This window comes from Bombus pyrosoma, linkage group LG3 (genome assembly GCF_014825855.1).
Source record: "Bombus pyrosoma isolate SC7728 linkage group LG3, ASM1482585v1, whole genome shotgun sequence".
Lineage (NCBI taxonomy): Eukaryota > Metazoa > Arthropoda > Insecta > Hymenoptera > Apidae > Bombus > Bombus pyrosoma.
The window spans coordinates 6679167-6700321 of NC_057772.1; the positions used below are offsets into that span (position 1 = coordinate 6679167).

Genomic DNA, 21155 nt, shown 5'->3' on the forward strand with positions numbered 1-21155 from the left:
ATGTAAATTTAACGCGTTAAACGCTTTATCGCCGCATGGGAACCGACGCTAAACTTTTCGTTTAGGAGGTGTACGTCTATCCCTCGAGACTGAAACGAAACTTTTTGTTTATACACATACATACACACATATTTTCCGTACTCGCGTCTAACGAAAAGTAAAACACGTTGAGCTCGGTGTTTAACCGCGTTGCGAGAAAATGTAACGTAATCCGATGGAAAGAAGAAGAAACTTTTACGCAAAAGTTGCGTGCCAATCGCCAATAACAAAACGTACCAAGTACATACTTACTTGTTATTACGTATAGCCCAAAATGTTCGGCCATAAAAGTGGCGTATACCGTCGATTCGCCCGCGTCACGGAGACTAGCCTTGTTTTTCCAACGACAGAAGGAAGGAAAAAGCCGAGGAAATGGCAAACGGCGCGGAATTCGGAATCGATGGAAATCACGAAAGGTAAACGAGAGGACAAAGGGAAGACGATGCAAATAGAATAGAAAGGAACGGTGGAATTGCGCGAAAGGCGAAGGTGCGTCAGGGTGCCGCGGAAAGGAATAATTAGAACGGGTAAATATGGGAAAAGACTCGTAGGGAAAGAAGGGTCGCACCTATTCCCCGAGCGGCTGTGCCTCGCTCGGTTTGTCCCGATTCCTCTCGGGGGTGCGCACACGTGCGTATTCGTACGCGTACGCGCACGCGCACCTCGCCTCCAATCGTACCTGATAACGGCGGGTGTCCGACAACGCTCTCAGTTATGCCTGGTGCGGCTCGGCGTCGCGACGCGGTCTCCGATTTTTTTTCCATCCACGTACCCCCGATACATCGACTTTGTTTTCTCGTTTGCCCGTAAACGAGCGAAGAAAAGGCGCGCGTGCCGAACGTCCGGTCGGTCGACAGGATGAGATCACGTCCTTTCGATTCGAGACGATGACATCGACGACGCGTGTACCGTGTTTTGCGACATCGACCGGTCAGTGGTTGCTAAACGAAACGTCCACTCGTGCGGCCGATCGCTAACGTACAACTGTTAGGTAGCGCGTTTTTCGACTTATACGACTCGCGCGTCAGTCGATAGCCAGCCGCGTCTTTCTCGAAAACGGACGATCAGCGCGAAACCGCGAAACAACGTTTCGAAGCGTTGTTCGACGCGAGTTCTAGGTCGCTCGAGGTTGTTCAATTAACATGCGCGTAGTTCATCGAGGAAACGAACGAGTCCATCTTCTTCGCCTTTTGCGTACATTTGCGTAGTTCGTCGGTCTTCTTTACAAGCGTCCAACGAAAACCAGCGGTCGAAAACTAGTCAGGAAATATATTAGGAAATCGTTAAAGGCGATCGAATGGTGCAAAGTGGAGTGGAGTTTCTGGTTATAACGATCTACTGAGGATGTAGGTAGAGCGACAACGTCGCCGTTTCTTTCGATCGTTTGGGAAATATCGCGCGAATCGCTCGCTTGATCGTCACTACGATGTTGCTGCTTCCGTTGTTGTTGATGCCGATGGGGATTCTAGCCTCTGGTAAGTAAACGGTGTTTGCCGCGATTTCCAAACGGTGTGCGGCACCGAATTTTCGTATTACGTGAAACTTGATTATTTGGTCGAAAACGCTAAACTTCTTTCTCTCAGATCGTCAAATAAAAACAGGTAAATACGAATAAATAACCGGTCGAAGCAAATACGGTGTATCTGTCGATACGCGCCAGAATTTTAATAATCTTGTTTATGCGTGCCTTTGGACGCTTGAACGTCTAAAACGGCTACCTAAAATGTACAAACCGTGGCGCAATATCTTCGTCATCTACGATGATTTTTCGAAAACATGGCTCCTTGAAAAGAAAAGAGAAAGGCGAGAAATACGAGCAAGATGGAAAAAAGGGATAAAAATGCGTGAGCTACCGGCATGGCACGTCGCGCCGCCGTGTCGTGCTCGATCGCGCAAAGTCACGCTACTGGATCTACGACGAATCAACGCGAACCGGCATTGTATGCTAAAATTTGCGTACATTGCACAATCCGAATTAGCATCAACGACTGGCCAAGTTCGGGTTCGGGATTTCGCCCGATCCACGTAAGTGGAGCAAACGACTTTTGCGATCGAAGCGAATCGACGGACGAAAGACCGAACGAACCGAGTATATTTTCAAAGGAACGCCGCCACGCGAAGGTTTGTGGACCGATGACATTCGCACTTGACCGTAATCGGGGGACACGATATCGCGATATCGCGATGTCGCGTGCAACCTCGGTCTCACGTGATTCCGATGCAGTCGAAAAATCGATACCGCTTCGCCAGAGTTCATACGTTTACGCTTACCATTCTCCCTTCGAACCAACGTCCTCTTAACGTTTCCCTTTCGATCGCTCGTCCGTTCCGCGGTTTCTGTCGAATCGCCAATCATCCACGAACCAGAATCATCCAACGAATCCAAGCGATTCTGCGAACAAAATACAAAAAGTATTACGTCACGTTCTGAGAGGGTTACAAATAATAATTAATTTCTCAATGAGAGTTGATTGTAAACAGTCTACCAAATAAAAAAAGAAAAAAACATTCTGAGAAGCTCGTTAGATGGGTTTGTTTAATAATTTTTAGATAGGACGTTTAATTGTCTGAGCCGTGGTATCGCGCAGATATATCGAAATATAAATTAAAACGGAAAATTTTTAATCTCGCGAAATAAGGTTTGGGGGAAAAAATGTGATCCAGCTTTTAAACATTTCGCAGCCCGCAAGAAAAGCTACTGGATCGAGTTGAAATCGAACGCGTGGAGTGCAATAGCGAGCGCATAATAATTACTAGACATCGGATTTCCATGAATTTACGCGTTCGTGGAAAATTCGCAGCTGCAAAGATAATTTGCGTAATGCGCGAAATTATATAAAATATGTAAAACAGAATACTTGTTACAAATATTGTTCAATAAACGAAACAAATCTCTCTCTCTCTCTCTCTCTCTTGATCTTAAAACTCGATTTCATTTATTTAAATTATAGAAACACGAAAAATCGCATAGAAATCCGCAGTTTAATATCGCGAAACGTTTAACGGCGCCGTTTGTCTCGGAAAATTCATTAACGCGCCATTACAGCGGTCACTAAGAGTTTTCGATTAATTACAAGACACCGAGCGCGTGTGCCAGTTGCGTATCGCGCGCTAACGCGGAGACATGCAAAGCGATCATTTAACTGTGGAAAAACACGCGAGAATCGGATGAAATCGAGCCAACAACCGGTCGATACGCCATCGACCGATTTCGCACGGTTCTAAGAACGATCGAACGACTGATTTCAAAATCGAAAGTCCAATGGACGCGCGATGCGCGTTTTCTCGTACAATTCAAAGCCCGCGAGACGTAATCGGAGCGCAACGCGTTTATCTCAGGTTCGCGAGAATGGCTTTCCGTTTGCGTACGATTTCTCGATGCGTGAACGCGCGACTCGACGCGAGTACAGACGAGCTGGTGGTACGTACGCTCGATGAAATCTGGCGCGCGCCGCAATGCACACGATTTCTAAAGTCGAATTTCCACTGTTTCCACTTTGCGCTGGATGAACGCCGCTTACGTCTGTGTTTCATACGCGGATGAACTTAAACTTAAGCGAAAACGCGTGGCCATTCGGTGTGTCCCAGCTTGTTCGGAGTTCCCAACTCTGCCGTCTTTCTCGCTTCTTCATCGCGTTCGTATCTCCTCGGATATCTTCCTCCTTTCAACTACTTTACTCCGAAAGAAGCGTGGAATACACGAAGGCTACAGAAATTACGTCGAATAGTAAAAATGAAACGTTTAAAAACAATTTATTTGAGAACATTGTTATCTAAAAACAATATATTTCAATAATATCTATCTAATTGTAACATCCACTGCGGGTCATACAGAGCCGAGAAGGACAGAGGATTAACACGATGCGTGTTGATGGCGCGAACGTAACGTCACCCTCACCAGGTGACGCCGTAATACCAACGTGGAGTTTTATCTGCACTCAATTCCGCGTTAATTCCGAGACCGGTGCACGCGGCCGATTAACGTTCGAGACTCGCGACCCGCATGCACGCGCCAATCTATGGCTGCTTATGCTTGCGCCAGCGATCAACCGTGTCTCTTCGAACGAACACCATTAACCGTTCGTTTGTCGTTCGCCGTGGTTTACTGGCCAAAAATACTACGTCCATGTAACGCGTACGATCGTTGCAAACGACGAGAGCAAGAAAGAAGAGAGCTTCCGACTTTTTCCACCAGCACGGGCGTCGAGCAAAGTGGCAACGATGGTAAAGTTGTTGGCGAACGATGAAATCGACGAACCGCTAACATCGCGTGCAGCTACGAAATCGTTAATCAACGCCGGCCTTAAAAGCAACCCTCGCCCCCTGACTACCAATTCGTAATCAGAACAAGAGGGGGAAAGGTAGAAGACCAGGCAGAAAGAAAGAAAGGGAGGACAGAGTTGGGGGCGTCGGATCTCCAAGAAAGATCGCGACGTTTAGAACGAACGTAGCGCGAACGCAAAATCAAAAATCCCGAGTGAAGTAAACGATCGCAGTCGAAGTTGCGCGAATTTCCTAATTTGCGTAATTTCTGTGCCGCCTGTAATTAGGTTGTAGGAAAAATTTCTCTCGTTTTATAAGGAAATAATAGACGCACAATGTTTTTTGTTTTATATTAGTTTATCGAATTATGCACGAACGTAATAATAGGAATATAACGAAATGGATCGTTCGATAAAATAATATGAAACAGAAATTGCTCGTTGTTCATCTATTATCACCTTACGAAACGAAAGAAACTTTTCGGACAACCTGATATACCTGTCATCCGACATGTTAACGAAATACGTTTCCACCGAAATGGGAGCAACGGTTGCGCATCAGCGCGATGACAAAGGGATTGAACTGACGTTCCTCCAAACGTTAGCGACTCGGCCGAGCTTCGATCCACCAAAAGGCAAAAGGTTTCTCCGAGTTGCTCGAGCAAACACCGATCACCGAGTACCTTTGTACTTGGTATTTACCAGGTGCATTGCGCGTTGCGTTTCGGTACGCGTTGTATACTTTACGGTTCGTCGCTAGCCGATTCGATCCTGTTCGATGCGCGTAATTCGTTATCGACGGAACCAAGTTCCGTCGCTACGCTCTTTATGCTTTGGCCTTTGTTCTCCGTAATCCTGGCGAAGCCTCGCGTCGGTACATGGCGTATCAAGGTCCTTTGTTTGCACGCGATACAACGTAGACGATGATCGTTGATATCGGAATTTCGATCGCGATCGGTTTAAAACGTTCGCCGCGTGTGCGACGCGAATCCAACTCGCCGCATACCTTGGGATTGCGTATGCCATCGACTCGAACCAGGCAGGAGAAATAAAATTCCTGAAATTATGAAAGAGTATTTCATAATGTTCATATCGGTTATATACGCAAAGTTTCGCGATACAAAGACGGCTATTGTGCGAGACACGGTGAACGTGTTAAGGTGCGTTTAGATCGAGCGTGCGAGTGCTCGTTCGTCGCTCGTTTTAGTAAAATGAAATTCCGCACAAAGAATTCGCCCAAGTGCTCCAAAGTTGCGTTCGTATTATCGATATTCATTGTCGACTCTTTCGAGTCTTCGACGTTATCGTACGTAAAAACCATCGATATATATATATATATCGTCAGTGCGATATTGCCGATATTAGGAGAATGTTGAGAACCTCGAAGTATTGCCAATAAATATTGATAGTCTGAACGCGGCTTTACAGCATTCTAAAGAATAGCTGAAAAATGTTTATTCGTTTCTTACAACCGCGAAAGCAGCGAACGAATTCATGGAACGGGCTCGCAGATGTTCCGTTCGATTCGAACGACGAAAAGAAACTAGCGATGTGCGACTTCTAATCTACTTTTTATAACGAAGATTATCTTCACGTACATATGGCGATAATTTAATTGATTTTATTTCCACTGACTATACAGAGCGTAACAGAACACGAGGGGGCCCCACTTTGACAGCTAATCGTACACCTGAAAGCAACGAAAGAAGTTCGTACAAACGTATACTTTATTCGTCTTTGTCGTCTAGGAGGCAAGCTCTTTTTCAATCAACGCTTTCTAAATAAAACGTGTATCGCACGTGCAGCTTCTATGGCCATGACCTGCCCGTTCCTCGAATTTAAATCTATTGGATTTTTACTTTTAGAGACACTTAAAATCTATCGCGTAGGCAATGCTTACGATTGTTGAAAATGTCGAGATACTTAGATTCAGAATCGACCAAGCTTTTCAACAAGTTTCAAGAAAATCAGAAACCATTCGGAATGTAACAGGTTCCATTATCAGTTCTAAGACGTACTCAGTTCTACGGACTCTAACTTCTTCAAATGCAAGATGGGCTCATTTTGAGCATCTTCCGCAGAGTTTTAATTAGACGAACAAAATCAAATAGAAAATTCGTTGCATCTTATAAACGAAGATCTCGTAAAGTTGTATCTCACGAAGAAAGAGTATATATATTTAAACGAACGTTCTTCGTTGTATTTAGATGTATGCTCAGGTCGATGCTGCGAGTTTCACACGTTCTACCGCACCCTGTTACACGCTCCGTTCTGTATATCAATTTCAGAAACTGGTGAAAATTTGATCGTCGAGGATAATTCTGAGAATCGAGGACCGCGGAAATTCCTAAAAACGCACCGAACGTGTCTCTCTCGTCTAACCGAGTTCCGATCTAAACGAGGTAAAACACCGAGTTTGGCTCGACGTTTCTTGCTCGTTTAGTCCAAACCTGCGACGAAAAGGTTAATGGGAGAAGCACGGACGCACGATGGAAACAATGGGAACACGGCGAAGGTGGATCGACCTAGTCGCCGCGCGTGTTTCACGTGTAATTCGTTAACGTTGTAATTTAATTTAAGGTTTACCAGGAAAAACATTAAGCGTATGTAGGTGAACCGTGAGTGAGAATCCCACGGGTATGCCACACCCCATAACCCAAATACTATAACGGCAAGAAGTGGAAAGAACCATTTCGCCAATAGCTTCCTCTAAGCCCGCCAACTTTTTCGAAAATCGCAATTTACGGCGACGGTTATGGCATAGGTGCGATCGCTGATGGAATTAGAAGTCGCACTCGTGAGATCAACATTTAAGTGTGTCGTAAACGCGAACCAAGACGCATCGTGATACGTGTTACGAGTCGTTAACGAATACAAGAACGGTAGAAGTAGGCACGCTATTGAAATTACAACTAACGTACCTTCTCGTTGCTGTACCGACTCTACCTACCTATCTATCTGCCTACCTACCCTTTTTCTCCTTTTTCGTCGCCCGTTTGTTGACGCGTTTTTCCATAGTCGGTTATTTCCATGGCAAGCGACGAGACGATTAACGGGACGAATACCTCTAATTTGAAAGTCTAAACGAGAAGAGCGAGCGTCCTTTTCGTACGGTCACGGTATCCTACGTATATGCTAATACTCGTTTCCATCTTCGTAAGCATCAAGGATCGAGCATGTATCCGACGTATCGCGTAGCGTTCCTCTTCTCTGCCGCTTTAGTCTTTAGTTTAGTTTAGTTTAGTTCGCTTTAGTCTTCGCTCATAGCGCAGATCAGCTTGTCAAAGAGACGATGTCCGTGTATCGTTGATACGGCGTAGTACGATGAAAACCTTCTTGCTTCTCTTCCGTCGGTCGAATGATCGAGGAGCGCTACTGAGAATACGCCATAACCATAGGCTTTGCGTTCGCGCTAACCGAGCGACGAATGCCTCGTTCTTTCGGTTTAACAACGTTTTGTAAAACGAACGAGCGAGTTACGTTTAATAAGATGGAAGCGTAAAGAAAACGTTCGTTTGCCGCTTGGCGATCGTTCAGCGAATTGTATTTGGTTGCCCGAAAAGTGTCTTTCTTTCGCAAACATACGAACGTGAAACCAAGTGAAATGTCGCGGTGTTTGTCTTAACAGAACAAAATGGATCGCACGTGATTCAACGAAATAATATAAAACAAAAAACGTTGTACGTCTGTTATTTCCTCGTAAAACGAAAGAAACTTTTCGGACAACCTAATAAATGGAATATTCGGATGATCTGAGAACGCTCTTTGCCTTCGCGACGAATGCCAGTGGACGTTGGTGGAGATTAAAACGAGCATTCAGAATGATCGATAACTGTTTCCATTTAATCTTCGCTTGGACCCGTGACAACGATGAACGATGAAGAAATTACAATTGCGATCGCGAGTTTCCCCGTTTCCCACGATTTATTTATTTCGTTGTAAACGGGTTGGGTCGCCTGTTATAGACAAACGAAACGTCGCGGGATAGAAAATTAATGCGATTATTACAATAATCGTGTGAACGTCGAAGCCGCTTCGGAGGATTTTCTGTGCGTTTTAGTTTAAAAGAAAATATACAGAGTCGTGAAAGAAGTGGGTAACTGCTAAGAGGACGAAGAAAACAAAGTAGAATGGAAAATTCGCTTTTCGATCTCAAAAACACAGCGATGACCTCGCAAGATAGATTCGTGATTTTGTCTCGTTATTTTATACATGCGATTTAATCTTGGTGGAGTTACAACGAAGTACAAATCGTAATTAACACTAGAACTATCACGCCAGCCAAATTGACTGGTTTTACAATTTTATTTTAAAATTCCTACTTCATGTTATATATTTGTTCCGCAATGATGTAATGACATTCGCAATAATAATTAAAAGAATAATATAATGAATTTAATCTTGTTTTTTATGTATTTAAACTCAAAATAATTTCGTATCAAGGCTACTTATACCAATATCAGTCAAAATTACTGGTACTTGTCAAAGCGTGAAAGAGTCCTGCGATCTGTTTATCGAACCCCGATTAACTAGTTTTCTCGTTTTGTACAACTTCTCACAAGTTTTTATCATTTTTACTGCGTTTCGTTCAATATGATGATATCAGTTATCAGGAATGTTCCGGATCGATCGCTAAATCGCTAGATGCTAACGCTAGAAATACCACAGCAGTGAAAATGACCGGTTCTACAATTTTATAAATGCGTCAACCCTTGTTTAGATCCCAGATGGATTAATAATACCAAAAATGTACTACACAACGTGGAATTCCTTCTGTAATCGATAAATATAAAAATATTCTATTATTTCGTATCTTTTTAAGACCAGTAATTTTCTCTGGTTTTGGTAGAAATAGCGTCGTGTTAACTATCGGCAGTTCTAGCGTCGAATACTCGAGATCGTTAAATATATTTCTTTGGAAATCCAATCTACACGACTCCATCCGATGGTTTCCAAATCGTCGTCTTTATTCGAAACGCTGAAGTGTTTCTTGATTCGGAGAATCCATCGAACGTTTCAATATTATTTCTAATTTAATATATTCAACGTCCATTTGTAAAACCAAACATTTGGAGGAATGCTTGGTGAAACCATTGGCTCGCCCTTTCCACGCTACGAACAATCGCACGAGCGTGTTGGGGCGATTCTCGGAGCGCGAAGGATGTTCGATTTCCGATTCGCCGTGCGACCGGCGAAAAGGACTCTCCTTTGCGCTTTCGTATTATTAAATTTCATTAAATTATTCAGGTGCATTCCGCTCGATGGTTGGAAGTCTAAACGCGCGATTACTCGCGAGTATCGTAATTACGGTTCATCGATCACTCGTATCTACGCTGTTATTCGAATCGAAACCGGTCGTACAACGTCGATAACGACTGGAATCGATAGTAGGTCGCGATCGAGCGCGCCATTTAAAAACACGCGTCATATCGTTTAGAAATCTACATGGTATAAAAAAAAAAAAAGCCAGTCGTAAAATAAGAAAAGCAGCCCGATCGATGAATGAAATATGAGGTAAAAATGAGCAAGAAATTAGTCACCGTGGCTCGTTACACGTTGTATCGTTTCCACGTTGCATCCGTAGCATTATACAGAGCAAACAGAAACGCCATACGGCCGTTTAGTTAGCCGTTGTCAACGTCGCTTTCCAGTACGCGTTTGTAGCGTATTATCGCCAGAGCTATGTGCTATCGAATCGTGTACACCATCCGAGTTAATAAGAATATAACGCTACTGACACATGGTCAATTTCAACGTGCAACGCGACTACTCGTCGACGCGTTTGACGAGCTTGCAACGTTACTGCCCTCCGTTCAACGAATCGAGACGAACCGTTTTGTTACAAGTCGCATGTAAATTCTACGTTCGCACCGAGAGTTTCGTTCAATATATTTTTGTCCGATTTAATGGAAAGAGAATATTTAAAATTATGCAAACGATAGGTATTTCAAGGTATTACGAAGCGATTACATATAGTTAGTCGCGTTTATATTGTGCGACGAACGCGCGCCATTATCTTTGTATTGGTTGCTTTGTACGAGAAAGGACGATATAAATATCGTGCTGTTTATTCTACGAAAATACGAATCATTTATTATAGCTGGAAAATGCTTAAACAATTTCTTCCTAACAATAACGTTTAATTGTATAGGTAGATTGAATAGATTTTTAACAGAGAGGAGATTGTCCTTTTCCTTTTCTTTCTTAAATTCGACGCGATCTTCTTCATTATAGCTTCGAATAACATCTGCTCCGATTGCTATTAACAATTGTGCAATTTCGCGAGAACCTCTACGCTTTCCTCTGTGATAAATTACAAGCTGTCTGTTATCGAGATTGGTATCTTTTCTTGAATACTGGTACCACGTGAAAATGAGACAATTTTCTCTTGAAAATCTATCGGAAAGCGAAACGTTATTTTTAGGAAGAAATTATCTACGAATTTTGAAGCTGCGATAAATGGCTTCGTATCTTCGTCGAATAATCCACACGATATTTAAACAAAGCCACAACTGCACAGATAGTTCTGTGCGCGAATATTAATGCGACTAACAGTATAAAACTGTACGCGAAGTCAGAAAAAGGCGAAACGAATTTTTCATTGTTCAGAATTAAATCGTGTAAACGATACCTACGGCCGATGCACGAAAGAGAAAGAACCATTAATCCTATAGCCGGAGACTGGAAAAATTTGTTAACCGTGAAAGTGAAACAAATGAAACGAATCTATTTTCGTTTTGACACGAAATACGAACGAAATGACATCCGTAGGAGATGAACGTAGACTGTACACAGAATATTTCAGAGAAGCAATCTACGATTGGGAAACGAAACGAGGGCGACAGTTAACGAAGAAAAGCCAAAAGAGACGGGACGAGAACACGAACGAAAGACGAAGGATAACAAAAAAAAAAAAAAAAGGAAAAATCGCACGTTGTCGCTTTTGTTCGCAGCGGGTCTAAGAAATGAAATTGAAGCGCTCGTTGCGAGGTAATCGCCCCTTAAAAAGTAGGCCGTGTTTACCGTAACTTTGATTAACCGTTCGACGCCTTATTGCCGGTAAAATTGACACGACGCGCTTGCGTTACGTTGCGTCGCGTTATGTTTCGAGTTCCAGGCGAAACTCGTTCACGAGCGCCGTCAACGAACCACAAAGGGCTGAATTAAAGAAACGGTCGATACGTGGCTCGCGTAGCTACGCGTATACATACTCGAAGAACGACCTACGTCCTTTCACGACGTCGCTCTGAAAGCAAATGGAAGGAAGGCCTTATTCTCGCGTGATTTTCATTCAAGATTTCAGTCGAGATTTCGATCGACAGATATCGCCGCTCCGGTTGCGCAACGACGTTGCCGGATTGGAAAAGTCGGAAGAAGCCTAAAGCCGAATTTAAGAGCCGAAGGAACACGGCGGACGAACGCTGCTTAAATTCTTGTTTTATGCGCGAATGGAACGAGGATAAAAGTATCTTTCTTCCAAAGTGAAACGACGTAAATTCGGTACAGTTTTTACGTCGGACGAACATCGTGGATGATTGGTCCGCAGCGAAGCCGAATTTACATATTTACAATTTGGATCATCGTCGTGGCTGATTCGTCGAAAAACATTGTTTTCATTCGCGCTTCGTCCAAAGTGACCGCCGAACAAAGTAGAGGCATCCACCTTGGATGAATTCAACTGACAGGAATATTCCGCCGGTTTTCATCTTTCGTTTTCATAGCCGCTGTGGATGTCCAGTGTAAGTCACACGGTGATCATCCAAATGATCCAAAATGAAAAGGTGTAAATTTGTCTTGAACGTGAGAGACCAAGGGCCATTTCGTTCAATGTGACCACTTAGGATGATCACTTTGAAGGAAAGCGATATTTTTCGATAGATTAAGCGAAGATATGTAAATTACATTATAATTGAATGTAAAAAATCAGAGCCGGCGTATTTATATATTCGTTTGGTATATCCAAAGCAAAGTTGGCCTTACTTTGTTCGCTGCTTCGTTCGTTTTTCGGGCGAAACGCGGACGAAAATGTTTCTCGACGAATCATCCACGATGTTCGTCCAGAGCGAAAAGGTGTAAATTCGACTTTAACGAATTTCTTTTTCGAGATCCAGCGAAGGATAAGCGCGAAGAGGCACGCGACGACGGCTACGTTTTAAAAGTGAACGCTTTCGTCTTGACGCGCTCTCCCCGTTCGTTCGCCCCGATCTTTCTTCTTCAGAAAAGCCGATAAATATCGAAGGGAGATATTAAGAAGGTCGTAAGTTCGTTGTTACGGCGTTTAAAAGTTGCCGGGTAAGAGCAACACACCTTTCCCCGAGTTGGGGTGTCGAAATCACCTAAATATAGTTTAGCTATTTCCGAATTCGGCATAGCGCGTGGAAACGCGCGTCGTGAAAACGAATGGGCCTGGCTGTCGGTGATCGAAAAAGGGAAAAAGAAGGAAAACCGAGGTGTCGAATGGCTCGAGGGTAGCGCAGAGGAGGGAGAAGCTGGTCGACGGTAGCCAAGTGATACGTTCGCGCGAGTGTCGCGCGACAATGAGAAACTTGTTAATTTTTCGAGCGGAGATGTTTGTACAGGTGTGCGCGATCGAGCTGTTTTCGATGTCTACGTTCAGTCGTGGCGATGCGCCATCGTTCGAGAACGATAGGCGGTGGAAGATATTTTTCCAAGATCGGTGAGCACGAGAGAACGAAGAAACGAGAAAGAAACCGGCGAAAGGAGCTGAAAGATATCTGAAAATCAGGACACGCTCGAGAAGACGCGAAACTGAATGAGATACTCGTGAAAGACGATGGAAGGTGCACGTATTACAAAGCCGGGAATAGCGAGAAAACGGAAAATCGGGGAAAGAAACTCGCAGAAGGCGTTGACAAACATTTGAAAGTGGGCAAAGTAGGAAATTGAAAGAAGATAGCGAAAGGAAGAGACAGGAGCATCGAGGGAAAGAGAAGAAGAAGCGAGAGATTAACATTTGCCATGTATCGCTAATGTCAATAACGTAATAAAAGTAATGTAGCAAAATTGTTAGAGTTTCATATTGTACGTTTCCGTTTAGATCTATACGTTGTTGAAATTGAAAGACTGCGAGATTATACGTCAGTGTTAAAGAAGTATAGACGATAAAAGATATAAAGGATGCGTCCTAAGGTGAAATTTCAGTTGCGGTTTTCGAGTCTAAACGTCAAGCACGAAAAACGGTGGTTAGAAAAGTAGACCATAAGTATATATCAAAGAGAAAAGTAATTGGGAAAGTTCTAACCCGCAGGGGAACAGCTATGAATAAGTAAATAAATAAAATATATTTTAGTGCAAGCCAAGCAATAAAGATATAGTGCTACCTACTAAGAAAATAATAGGAAACGAAAGAAAGTGGCAGTCTCGGGTGAATTAGGCGTCTGGCCAGGTACACGCGATGGCGAATCAATTTTCAGGAATAGAGGGCGCGTATATCGAGATGGTGATACTATGGTGGCCCTACGATGGGCGCAAGAGGTAACTAAAGGTGGCGAGGTGGCCCGACTCGAACGCGGCAGGTTCTTGCAGATCGGCGACCGGGAGGGTGCCGAGTTGTATGGCTGCGCGTATCGTATTCACGGTGTCTCTGTTTTCGGGAATCGTAACTCGATGTGCGAATAGGGTTTCCAGGTACAACGATCTCGTGCCTCTAGAGATCTACTAGAACGAGCGATCTCTCGTCCTTCGGCCGATTTCGTTTTCGATCGTAACGATCCGACATCGTCGCTCACCTTCGATCGTACGCTGGGAGAATTTTTTAAAGACAGGTTCAGGGAGCTACTTTCAAATCAGCCACAAACATTTCATCGACACAATTTCATCGAAACCGGCATACGAAATCACCGACCGTCGTTTCATCGACGTCGTCTTCTGGCAAAAATTATTACGCTTATCGCCATACGTTACCGTCCGTTATGCACAGTCGCTCCTGCTCCCCTTACTCAAATCTACGCTATTGATATTTCTTACGACTGCCATACAACTCGCTTCTTACGACTTTTCGACGGAGAAGGTAACTCGCAAACAGCAGTGGCGATTATATGCACACGTGTAACGGAGAATTATGTATCTATGTGCAATACGATGTTGAAAAGTGTGGGGGATGGTCGGAGTGAAACCTACCCTAACCTTGAAGAGGTTTAAGATAATCCAAATCTAATTTTCCTTTAAGCAGAAATGAACGTGGGTGAAGATAGATTTCTTACGGGCCACGCGTTCGATTATTATACATACGACCATTAAAGTGATAATTTTGACAATATATCAAAAAATTGTGGAAATTCCTTCCAAGTGGCTCGCTTTTTGTAAATATTTACCTACGTAATTTACGTGAATTAATAAAATACCAATACAGTGCGTCGTAATATCGTAGTTACTTTTATCATTTCCCTTTATCTTTTCATGCATGGAAATGAACGTTTAGATACAGATGCACGATTAGCCGTGACATATGACAATTAATATACTAATTATCGGCAAAGAGAGAATGTCGATGATTTCATTCCTATAAATAAACATCGTCGGCGAACTCTGAAATCGTATCGACAAGGTGATGGTCGATAGTTCAAAGGTAATCCGCATTTAGACCAAACGACCAACAACACATAGAGCGAGAATGATAGAAATCGTTCGTGCTCGTTTAACGTACCAGTGATTTACAACCCTTTCCATTTCGTGACATAAATTAATTACTAAAATTTTGCGGCACCGTCCGAAGATATATAGCGTCCGCTTCAAGACAGAGCATTCGTTCCAGACAGCTATTGTTGCTTTTATACGATGATTTAGAGAAAAAGACATCAGTGTTTTTGACTAAATGCAGCGTAGCTACAAGAAATACTTGTAAATACCCCTATTTTCCAATGAACCGTTTTTATCAGGTTGCATACTTCATTTTCATAACACAATGGAGTCTCGGCTATTCGAGTCTCGTATTATTCGAGGTGCTTCCAACTTTACCATAACTTTATTTTTCTCGAAATTTTAGCACGCAGACTACGAAAGTGTACACAGCCAGGTATCGTGAAAACAGTTAATCAAACTTTCAATCGATTAAATACGCCTACAACATACGATACGCCTATACAAACCCAAATACGCGTACAACCTTAAGCCGTCAAAATCTTTTCTATGATTTTATTATACGACTTATGAATACTAATAAATTATTCCGTGTTACTCGAGGTAGGCTTCACATCGCCTCGAATGATCAAAGATTTACCATACTCTTTATAGTCGTATAAAAATACCGCCAAAAGATATGAAGCTTAATATACTTGGACTCAACGAATCAGTACGTAAATGCCGTAATAAATACAATGGAGTGCAAGTTCTCGTTGCACATTGTATATTCAGCTATTTTATATTTCGAAGATCGTTGCCTCACATTGTTTGAAAATCGTGTTAAACCGTCATCGAGCGAACCGTTCGTAAACTCGTTTATCTCATCAAAAGATTTATCATCCTTCGCGACGATCGCGGTCAAATAATTCGAATCGAACGAATTCAACTAAACGGCAACGGAATGCTTGTTCCCGCTTAAATTTCACTAACAAGAGGATCGTTCGCGCGCTTCGTTTAAACGCACCTTTACGCGAAAGATTTTGCGCGCGCGTTCGCCAAGCAGCTAGATCCTAAAGTTTAACATAGACTCCACGATACAGAGACGTGTGCGTATGCGAGCGCGTGTGCCTGCGCGCAAGTCTGCGTTCCAGATACTTTGCGCGTTTAACTCGACTCTCGCGTGACCGTCGCATCGTTCGTCTTTCCACCGTACCCTCGCTATCGCACCCTCGCCCTCGGCATCGCCATCACCGGAGGCCTTTCCTACCGAAATATCTTCTTACCCTACCCCTTCAACGAAATACGCACGCATCCTCCTCCCACGACTGGAAATTACCGGGCCGATCCTCGGCTAGAAATTCCTACACGCGCGAAACTCCAAAATTCCATCTCGAAAATTTCCATCGGAAACAAAAATTTCCATAGAATTCGTTCGTAGATATGGCGCAAGATAGGAGAACGAAATGTCGCGCGAACGATCGAAACGTGTGGTATCGATCGAGGCGAACACGGTGCACGCGGCACGTAGAATCGCAGATGTTACAGGAACGGATCTCGCTCGCGTATGGAATCGCGCAACCGCGACTGCAGTTCCACGAAAACACCGCCGAGGATCTTGATCGCGATTCTTATCCTGCAAGAGCGTGCGGCCGTGCGCGTTTGCCGAGTAGGACTTTAACTACTTGCTGTGTATCGATTAAACGCGCTCACCTTGACACGAGTCGTTTCCACGAAGTTGACCGTACGCGAACCCTCACCGTTGAACTTTACAATGCCAAAGACGAAGCGTTTATTTTCGTCTTGCGATCGAAAACATTTTGCATCGCAGGAGCTGCGATGGCTCGCTTGTATTGCTGACTCTTGTATTCGTGCAAGAAGTATGACTTATGGTGTTCGAGTATCGGTCGTCCCTTTTTGGCTGGCATCTCTGCGAGTTGATTTATCGTCTTTAGTTCAATTTCTGGTGGTTAGGAACTCACTTAGAACTTTCTACGACCCTCGTGATCGACTGTTCAGAAATTCATTCTTAACCACTCTGTTAGTACGGAGACAGGCTATCAGTGTCTCACTGCCGATAACAGACTTATTAGGTTGTCCGAGAAGTATCTTTCTTTTACAGACACGTCTTTTACAACGACGCATCTTTGTACAAACATGAAGCCTAGTCCGTCGAACGTTGAGATCTTTATTTTGATAGAACAAAATGGATCGTACGTAATTCGATGAAATAATATAAAACGGACAATGTTGCGCATCCATTATTTCCTTATAAAACGAAAGAAACTTTTCCGACGACCTAATACCTGCTTACTTACTTACAAACTACTAGTACTCGCGGTATTGGAGCCTTGAGTATCAGACTGATTGTCGCAAAAGTCGATAGTAGTCGCCGATGATCTTAACAATTGATGCGACTCGAATCCTAATCTAAATGCTATCGTCGGATCATAGGTGACCACGAGAGATTACATTTGCTAGTCAGGTTACACAATTTTAATCGATTATCTTATACGATAACGAACAACCGTAACGAACATTATCATGTAAATTGCAGGATACACATTGGAACGAAGCATGCTAGAATTATATTCCGAATACGATACCAATTAAGCGTAGAATAATAAAACGACAAGTTCTCGCCATTCCGCGTAATAAACAGCGACTCGAAATTTACGTGTACAGATAACGACTCGGTAAAGGGCGTCGCTTCTCTGTTCCAGAGCTCTACTTTCCTCAGTCGAACTTGGCCGTAAGGATACCGTACTTGGCGCAGGACGATGCACACATTTCATGGAGGATGAAGCTGCTCGAGCTGAGGACGCTTCGAAACGATTCGACGGAGCCGAGTCGAGTGAACTATCGCGTCACCGTGCCCCGCGAACCGACAGTTTCCATAGACTCCGAGACGAACAGCCTGCTACTGCACGGTTTTTCAAAGAAAGGTAAGTGTGGCAAATGTTCTTCGATGTAGGCGTTTCGCTTCGAACGCAGACGTTACCGCGTCTTTCGTTTCCTCGCTTGCCAAGGCGCGACCGGATCCGATACGATCGTCGTTCTGGCGAAAGAAGACGACAGCAACGAGGCCGTCCTGGAAATCACGGTGGAACCATCTCGCGTTAACGGGACGGAAATCAAATGCGCGGACTACGTTCTGGTAATTAGATCGTCGTTCCACGGTCTATTTCGCGAGACTCTGTCGCTCTACCGTTCAACGTCGTTTCGTTTTCAGGACATGTGCTTCTGGAACGCGTCCAGCTATAGGATATACGAAAATCAGCCGGTCGCGATGATCGGTACCTTCGGACCTGGCATTTACACCGACCTTTGCTCCAATTTTCACGTAACCGACTACAAGCTATTGAACGGCAAGTGACCCTTTCTTCTCATCCTTGTCCTCACGTGTCAGCTATCTCTCGGCGATAGAGAAGCACGTTTTCTAGACAGGAAGAAGGAATATCCCTGTGCGCTCGAGCGGGAACGACATACTCTCCCGCGCGTAACTATTAGGACGTTTACCGATTTTACGTAGGATGCTATGGTTTGTTCAAATCATCGATCCATCAGGGTTTTGCATTCGAGGTGGGGAGGGATGAATTTGTAAAAATTATTCGCAAGAGTCGCGAGAGAAACGCGATGAATATGAATCAGGAATCCCTTAACCTCCGCGAAGAAGTTCACGCGCGTTTATTACACGCGAGGCTCGGAGATGTTTGTTCAAAAGCTTGATGAAACCTCGAATTATCATAGAAACTTGAGTAGTACGAATGCATTACTAAGGTTGATCAAAGCGACGATCGCGAAGTGGACACAACACAGTGGATATAAACGAGCAGAAGTTCAACGTCGCTATACGGAGAGATAAGATTTCTACCTTTCTACGAATATACGATTTTTCATTTACCTCGAGATTCCATGGTCCTTATAATAAATTCCAAATATACACAAGTCAAGCCACAGGGGATAATAAATATTGTTAAAGGCTTGAGCCAGAGCTTGAACGTTTTCAAAGTTAATCTCGTTTCCTGTAAGCGTCCTAATATCTTACGAATGGGAGTGTATCTGTTCGACTCTCCCGCTCGAGGAAATAAATCCATCGAACGCGTGCGCGCGCGCACGAGCCGCTAACTCCTGGAATTCCCGGAAGGCGAGTTAAGCGTTCGTGGAAAAGTAGCGGAGAACGTACGAACGTCCGATAATTTCTAGGCACGGAATACTTCCACACGTCCAACGACACGCTGTTCGCGAACGCGTTCCTGGACAGAGACGCGTTGGGTCCGCCGCCTAGAGGCCCCGGGCCGCAAGTCGCCGTTCAAGTTCAGTGCATCGTGTGGGACGAGATCACCGGAATGCAGTACGCACCGATCAACACGCTGCACGTCGACGTCTTGGATCAGGACGACAATCCACCGATGGCGCAGGGCAACCACTCGATCGACGTGATTCTTCCAGAATTTACCGCGGTGAGTGACGCGATCCTGTCGAGCTGTTTGTTAGGCGTAGCAATGGATTGTCCTCCACTTTTGAGTACCATCAGAGTTTCATTCGTGAACGACGAAGACAGGTCCTCGAAGCGATCTCCATCGTCGTCGATGATATTTCGCCAGTTTTCTCGCCAATACCATCGCGATATAAACTTGGCGTTTTGCCCCTGTAGTCGGTGTAAATGTTCGTTTTCAAATTTCTGAGCACCTCCGGAGCGTGGTCGATCCTCGAGATCGAAATCGCTCTGTTTAGATCGCTGGTGCCAATTCCTGCGCGTTCGCCGGTAAGACTCGCTTCGTTGCAGATCACGCGAACCATTTGGATGGCTCCAGTCAACGTATCTCTCGGATCAAACGCAAACAGCTTACAGTGTCGAATATGCTGTTCACTGTGAATCGTCGCGTGCACTAATCGACGTACTGCAAGATTTTCCGTCAATGCTACAAAATTAGGAAACAGCGGTAGAATATTTCCATTCGATTATGCGAGAATTCGCACAATCCGACTGGATAGTCGGGAAGAATTCATTCCTACATCCGCGTTATTCGCTCCTCGGAACGTTTCGCGCTCCTACATCTGCACTACGCGTCTGCTTGTTGCACTAACCACATACATACCATATATCCATATATCTAACCATATATCTACATACATTGACACGCACTACGACGATAGAAGACAAATCTCGTTAGCGAACGGACGACGGATCGTTTAAAAAGTCGTCGACTTAATCAGTGGCGCATTGTTGCAGCGATCACGAGGCATTGTTTGCAGCGTGAAAAGACACGGAAGCGACGAACGCGACAACGGAACCGTCTCGAAGAATCGTTGGCAAGGAAAACCCCTTCGGGGTCTGATCTTGATTAAGCCCGAATCTCTTTTCTACTTTCGCCGCCTATCCTCCCGCGTTTCCCGCTTCTCCTAACGTCCCTTCGTGTCGCTCCCGCGCCCGGCAGGGCGAAATTTTTCTCGCTATTCGCGTAAAAATCTTGTCATCCGTGTCGTGTCGATAGGGCGACAAACTGGTGGACGACAACAAGCTGATACTGAAGGACGCGGACGCGGAAAGTAGTAATCGCTACAGCGTCCGTATGCTCGGAGACGCTCACGACGCCTTTAACGTCTCCCATAACACTTTGCCGATCGAAGTTCCCAGAGGGATCCCGTACACCGCCATATTCACCAGTGAGTCGATATTTACGAACGAGTCCTACGTATTTCCCTACAGTTCGATCGTCCTCGCTTCTTTCTCGATAAGGATCTGTCTGCATCGAGTAAATTTCTGTTTCCTCCGTTACAGGAATATCAGCGAAAACCACTCTTCTGCCAAAGTCTCCGTATCGCGTGATCCTGCAAGTGAAGGACGAGTCTCTGATCCCAGGATACGGAGAAAACACGGTGAGTCTCGGTCTATCGCAGACAGCGGGCGCGAACGAGAGAAACGCGTGTCTTCTTTGAGAGCCGCGAGACGAAGAAGAAAATTCAGGAAAACCGAAATGGTAGCGAGCGAGAATTCGGGAAATTTCGTCCTGGACGATTAGACCGCGGATTTTTGTGCGTTCGTGAGAAATTTTTGCGCTAATACTCAAACGAGCGGTTTCAAAATTTCAGTTAAAATTGTACTTATATTATCCGATTAATCAATTTCTCAAATTTCGTTGATATAAGAATTACAAAAGTTAGATGAATGTACAATTTTAAATTAAATTTGAAGCTGGTCTGAATTGAAATTTTACCGAGCCTGGTAAACTTAGTGTTGATGTTGTGCGAAACGATATATGCAAAACTATA

The 21155-nt window shown here is 44.2% G+C and overlaps 1 protein-coding gene across 2 annotated transcripts in view; it reads left to right on the plus strand.

Moving 5' to 3' along the window:
* Nucleotides 1-314: 314 nt before the first annotated feature.
* Nucleotides 315-21155, plus strand: part of LOC122566208 (proto-oncogene tyrosine-protein kinase receptor Ret) — a 33745-nt gene continuing 12904 nt past the window's right edge. For both annotated transcript variants that reach the window (XM_043723145.1, XM_043723146.1), the window contains exons 1-7: nucleotides 315-1514; nucleotides 17603-17824; nucleotides 17909-18036; nucleotides 18112-18247; nucleotides 19086-19342; nucleotides 20378-20549; nucleotides 20665-20762. In XM_043723145.1, coding sequence (XP_043579080.1) covers nucleotides 1466-1514; nucleotides 17603-17824; nucleotides 17909-18036; nucleotides 18112-18247; nucleotides 19086-19342; nucleotides 20378-20549; nucleotides 20665-20762 — 1062 coding nt within the window. In that variant the 5' untranslated portion in view covers nucleotides 315-1465. The remainder of the gene's footprint in view (nucleotides 1515-17602; nucleotides 17825-17908; nucleotides 18037-18111; nucleotides 18248-19085; nucleotides 19343-20377; nucleotides 20550-20664; nucleotides 20763-21155) is intronic.